This window comes from Eufriesea mexicana, unplaced genomic scaffold (genome assembly GCF_001483705.2).
Source record: "Eufriesea mexicana isolate 0111107269 unplaced genomic scaffold, ASM148370v2 scaffold4744748300, whole genome shotgun sequence".
Taxonomy (NCBI): domain Eukaryota; kingdom Metazoa; phylum Arthropoda; class Insecta; order Hymenoptera; family Apidae; genus Eufriesea; species Eufriesea mexicana.
The window spans coordinates 265,536-271,555 of record NW_016907858.1 but is presented as its reverse complement, the minus strand read 5'-3'; the positions used below and the strand labels follow the sequence as shown (position 1 = coordinate 271,555).

The window sequence follows — 6,020 nt, the reverse complement described above, 5'->3', positions numbered from 1 at the left end:
AATGTTCTTGCGAATCTTCTCATATAACTTTTGATCACATTTTGATTCTAGTTTCGTTTAGTATTAAATATTTTCACGGAAGGTCGCGATGGTCGTCGTTACGAAATCATAGACGCCATAAAACAAAAATTAATAACTAACAATTTAGAGTTAAATTCTTTACAAAGGTTATATAGGAATGTTGCCTGAAGTTCCAGCTTTGCAATGAAATTATAAAAGTACATAAATTAATTACGGAAATTGAGTAATTTATTAACTTTTCTCTGTTGGAGCCCTTCTATCCTTTTCTATCCCCTCTCTGTCCTTGTCTGTCACGTGACCTGCTCACCGACGACCTCCTTGCCTATTCTATATTCCTATCACTTTTCTGATCATTTGGTCCAAAACCATAGATGGCGCTGATCGCAGGCGGTAAAATTTGTATGTAGTCGGCAGAAGAAAATTAATAAATTTCCAAGTTTGTTTAATTAATTCATGGACATATATAGCTGCACAGCAAAGTTGGAATTATAGGCAACATTCTTATACAATGTTTAATTTAATAATTAATACTTACATAAGCGTTGGGTTTTGTATTTCCTGTATCTAATGACTATTTATATTTTCGTTTTCTTTCCGTAGTAAATAACATTGTTATAGAAAGCTGTTTTTTTTGCATAGTATTCTTATTATTTTGTAATAAATATATACTAGCATAAGAAAGCGTAAAAAATAAATTTGTTTATTAAGAAATTTTATTTACAATTGTTTATTTACAATGTCTTCATCGGTAAAAAATAAATATAAAATAAGAATAGATTGAAAAAAAACTATTAATTATGAGGGAGGACGGGAATCGAACCCTGGACCTGCGGCATAGGAAGTCTCGGATGTCGCCGGTAGTCTACAATGTCACTTAAAAATTATTAGAAATAAATTTGTAATTACGATGTAATGAAACTTTAATCATAAATATCTCAAAAACTGTCGAGTAATTGACCCTGTAATGATATATTTTCTTGAACTGCATGACGAAATCTACAAACCTACAAAGTTTCAACTAAATCTGTGAGCCGAAGGACTTGTACTCTCCTTGTAAGCTTACAAGTCTCACCGAATGAATATTAGATTCGAGAAAAAGTTCTTGAGCATAATAAAAATTTCTTGAACAGTGTGCTATCATCCATCACCAATTTCTCATTTACCTTCTGTCCACGAGATCTAACCGCGAAGATCCCGTTTATCCGTTAACACGTTACACCTCGATCTTCCTCTCTCCAAGCTTCCACACTACCTGCTCGAACATTTGGCCAAGAGACACTTGTGCAAAGGATTAACTAACTCCAACGAAATTTTGCAGCATCGAGACGCAGGTGCTGGCGGTGGCGGTCAATCGCTAGTCTCTCCAGGTTCCTGCCTGGAGGAATTCCGCGCCAGGCCCTTCATCGAGTGTCGCGGTTTGGGCACGTGCAACTACTTCTCCACTGCCACATCCTACTGGCTGGCCACCATCAAGGACTACGAGATGTTCCGCAAACCGCAACCACAGACTCTGAAGATGGACCACACATCGCGCGTGAGCCGATGCGCCGTGTGTCTTCGGCGTCGCCTCACCGATGAGAGGATAGTTCGACCTTTCGTGCCAAATGGTCAGAGGGACTCTGTTGGCAACATTCAGTATGCACCACCGCATCGTTACCCTGACTATCAGCACTACAGGAAAGCGCCCATAGGCAAGACGAGGGGGCCCAACAGGCAGGTGCCCTACCACTATAGGAGAAGAGGCAGTGTACGTAAACCTGAGCGAAAAACGGAGACACCGGAAGCACCTTAAGGGATCACCGGCGCGGGTACAATCGTGTGGAAGAGCAGCGAGTCTGTGTGTATATATATAAGAAGATAATCGAACCTTTAAGTTAAGTTATCGCGTCTATACCGTAGCCAAGGTACACGAACGGGCGCCACTCGTCTTTAATGCCAAAAATACGATAACAGGGGACGACGGTCCTCTGCCAAAACTGCCAATCGACGGCGTCTGCCACGACGCGGATCGACATCGGTCGAATTAAATTAACAATCCTGTGTATCATATTGTATCGCTACTACTGTGTATCAACTTCTCTATGTACTTGCATTCAGCCGAATAAAATTGTTTTATAGAAGCTACCGGACGCTGTGCTCGGACAGCCTGATGATCCTCACCGTGGCGGGACGTCGGGTGTCGTGTTCAATGGCCTCTTACGTGAACGCGTTTTCCTTTCATTTTCTTTTTTCTTTTTTTTTTTGTTCTTTTCATGCTTCTTTTGGGAGAAGGAACACAGCGATGGAGGAATGGTCTTGTATTTATTTGGAACTGTTGATAGAAAGCGAGGAGATTGATCGTTATAATGGCACTGCGGTAATTATTAGAAAGAAGGAATTATCCATTGCTATATAAGCGTTACTTCTTTGATTTTGAGAATTTGTACAGAAGATTCTTCCTCTCGAGCTTCGTATGGCGCATCTGTGTTTTTCTATGGGGTCAAGTACTTGGAAACGCGTGCATGAAAGAAACCATGAGGTAAAGATTTCGCTTAACAAATGAACGAAACTGAACTTGCTTTGTAATCGATATTCTTTCATTTCTGCTTTAAATTTAAGAGTTCTTCTTTTATATTCCGTTTGTTTAATCTGTCGCGATAATTGTCTAACGATCGAGAGAAAAATCGGTAATCGGCGCGATACTTGCCACGCGGGAAACTATTATAGAATTTCTATTTAAAAGTCGCATAGTTATATATACAGAGTTTAATAATTATCACGCTATGTCAATCTTATGCTTGATGCATATTATAGAGAATACAGTAGAGAGAATCATTCTAACGGAGAATACTGTCGCGTGTAAGGGTAAGACTACTCTAATTTTATATTTATATATTATGTATCGCTATTTTAAGTAATAAAATGTATTACTTATCCAAACTGGTATTTCTAATTAAGCGGCGAAATAATAATAGCGAATCGATTCCTTAAAATTGCATTTTAGATAGTTTTCAAAATGAAGCTCACCGATGCCACGTTGCTTTGCATAATTAAATTGGCGAACTGAATGTAAAAAGATAAATTTGACGAAGCAGATTATTTAAAGAATCCAACATAGGTACAACCACTCTAATCTCCATCGATCAACTCTTTTCTTAAACTTTCGCTCGTACACTTAATTCGAAACTTAACCCCTTGCCCTATGATTTAAGTTGCAATGGGCGCACGTGCCATAGTCAGCAGCAAAGTTGGATACGCGTCGAGCTATTTCGTCAGGAATGCGACGAAGAATAATGCGTGACTGAGGTAGGAAGACATCGAGGAAAATTAAAATAACCATGGGCCACCACACTCGTGTCGTTCGCGTTGGGCCCTATCTACGGACCACGGCTCTCGCCCGTGATACCCGTGTTTGATCCGATTCCTTACCGCGATTTTCTCACGCGATATCATACAGCGAAGCGGGTTAAGTTTCAAAGTGAAAGCAAAGGATCTCTCTTTCTTTGGATGATTTTTTTCTTTTTTTTTTTGTTCTTTTCATGCTTCTTTTGGGAGAAGGAACACAGCGATGGAGGAATGGTCTTGTATTTATTTGGAACTGTTGATAGAAAGCGAGGAGATTGATCGTTATAATGGCACTGCGGTAATTATTAGAAAGAAGGAATTATCCATTGCTATATAAGCGTTACTTCTTTGATTTTGAGAATTTGTACAGAAGATTCTTCCTCTCGAGCTTCGTATGGCGCATCTGTGTTTTTCTATGGGGTCAAGTACTTGGAAACGCGTGCATGAAAGAAACCATGAGGTAAAGATTTCGCTTAACAAATGAACGAAACTGAACTTGCTTTGTAATCGATATTCTTTCATTTCTGCTTTAAATTTAAGAGTTCTTCTTTTATATTCCGTTTGTTTAATCTGTCGCGATAATTGTCTAACGATCGAGAGAAAAATCGGTAATCGGCGCGATACTTGCCACGCGGGAAACTATTATAGAATTTCTATTTAAAAGTCGCATAGTTATATATACAGAGTTTAATAATTATCACGCTATGTCAATCTTATGCTTGATGCATATTATAGAGAATACAGTAGAGAGAATCATTCTAACGGAGAATACTGTCGCGTGTAAGGGTAAGACTACTCTAATTTTATATTTATATATTATGTATCGCTATTTTAAGTAATAAAATGTATTACTTATCCAAACTGGTATTTCTAATTAAGCGGCGAAATAATAATAGCGAATCGATTCCTTAAAATTGCATTTTAGATAGTTTTCAAAATGAAGCTCACCGATGCCACGTTGCTTTGCATAATTAAATTGGCGAACTGAATGTAAAAAGATAAATTTGACGAAGCAGATTATTTAAAGAATCCAACATAGGTACAACCACTCTAATCTCCATCGATCAACTCTTTTCTTAAACTTTCGCTCGTACACTTAATTCGAAACTTAACCCCTTGCCCTATGATTTAAGTTGCAATGGGCGCACGTGCCATAGTCAGCAGCAAAGTTGGATACGCGTCGAGCTATTTCGTCAGGAATGCGACGAAGAATAATGCGTGACTGAGGTAGGAAGACATCGAGGAAAATTAAAATAACCATGGGCCACCACACTCGTGTCGTTCGCGTTGGGCCCTATCTACGGACCACGGCTCTCGCCCGTGATACCCTTGTTTGACCCGATTCCTTACCGCGATTTTCTCACGCGATATCATACAGCGAAGCGGGTTAAGTTTCAAAGTGAAAGCAAAGGATCTCTCTTTCTTTGGATGATTTTCTTCTTTTTTTTTTTTAATAAGAGGATAATTAGAGATATCACACGCGAAAGGAAAATAAAGCACATGAAAACTAATTACAGTTTAATGATCGAACCCGCGCGGACCAGGCGCGAACTTCCAAAATAAACGTACACGTGAGAGATCGATATTATATTTATATTTATAAAATTATTCATCATTAGAAAGCACATATGATCTATCTATATGACGTAATTCACTACGCACACACGCGTACAAGCGTGCCTACGAGCGCACGCACGCACAAAGAGAAAAAAACACGCGGAGCCGCACGCACACCGTGAAATACCATTCATTCCTCGTCGCGCACGCAGGCGTAAGCACACACATACACACACGCGCGGGCATACATACACACGTACGTGGGCGCGCGTGCGCGCCACACACACACACAAAGTAACCGCTGTGTGAACGGCGACGCGCGACTAACGAAACGAGTATACATGTCTATGTATGCACGTGTACATATTCAGAGTACCTCACGAATGTGTTTTACAGGGTTTCGTATCTTTTATACTTTTTTTTTTCTTTTTTTTTTATATCGTTTTGTTTTTATCTTATGCAACTCTTTGTAACTGCTCGAATAATTGGAAGAAAGTGCAACAGAGATGAGCAGGCCAGTGTCATCACAGTGATTATACCGCATTTTACTTCACTCGAGAAAATATCATCTTCGTCCTTCAAAATCTTCATTGTTTCCTTTTTCTTTCCATTTCATTCGTTTCTACGTGTACCTCTTGCTATACGTCTTCGTCCTCCTCGTCTTCATACGTGTTCGATTAAATAGTACGTACTTTTATCCCGTTCGGCCACCTCGTTCCCATTTTCTCCATCGTATCGTAATCCTTACGATCTAAATGTATCCTTAAGAACGTTAACGTCCCTCTCGCTAATAAGATCATTAAACACTAAAACGCTCGTAAAATTGCAAATAAAGAAGAAAAAAGAAAGAAAACGAATTCCTCGTCTACACGTCTAACAAAAGACACTCGATCAAACAATCGCGTTAAATTCGATCAACGATCTCCCCGCTACGCGCACGTTTCTATGAACGTGCCATAAAATCGAAACTGAAAAAAAAAAAAAAAAAAAGAGAAAGAAAGAGAGGGAAAGACGGACGCTGTGCTCGGACAGCCTGATGATCCTCACCGTGGCGGGACGTCGGGTGTCGTGTTCAATGGCCTCTTACGTGAACGCGTTTTCCTTTCATTTTCTTTTTT

General features: G+C 39.5%; 1 protein-coding gene across 1 annotated transcript; it reads left to right on the top strand.

The window, feature by feature from the left end:
- Positions 1-1,261: 1,261 nt before the first annotated feature.
- On the top strand, positions 1,262-2,885 carry LOC108555319 (collagen alpha-1(IV) chain-like; the record flags this gene model as incomplete). The annotated part of the gene is made up of 1 exon (XM_017910935.1): positions 1,262-2,885. A coding segment is annotated over one exon (552 nt), but the record flags the coding sequence as incomplete, so codon positions are not given.
- Positions 2,886-6,020: the final 3,135 nt, after the last annotated feature.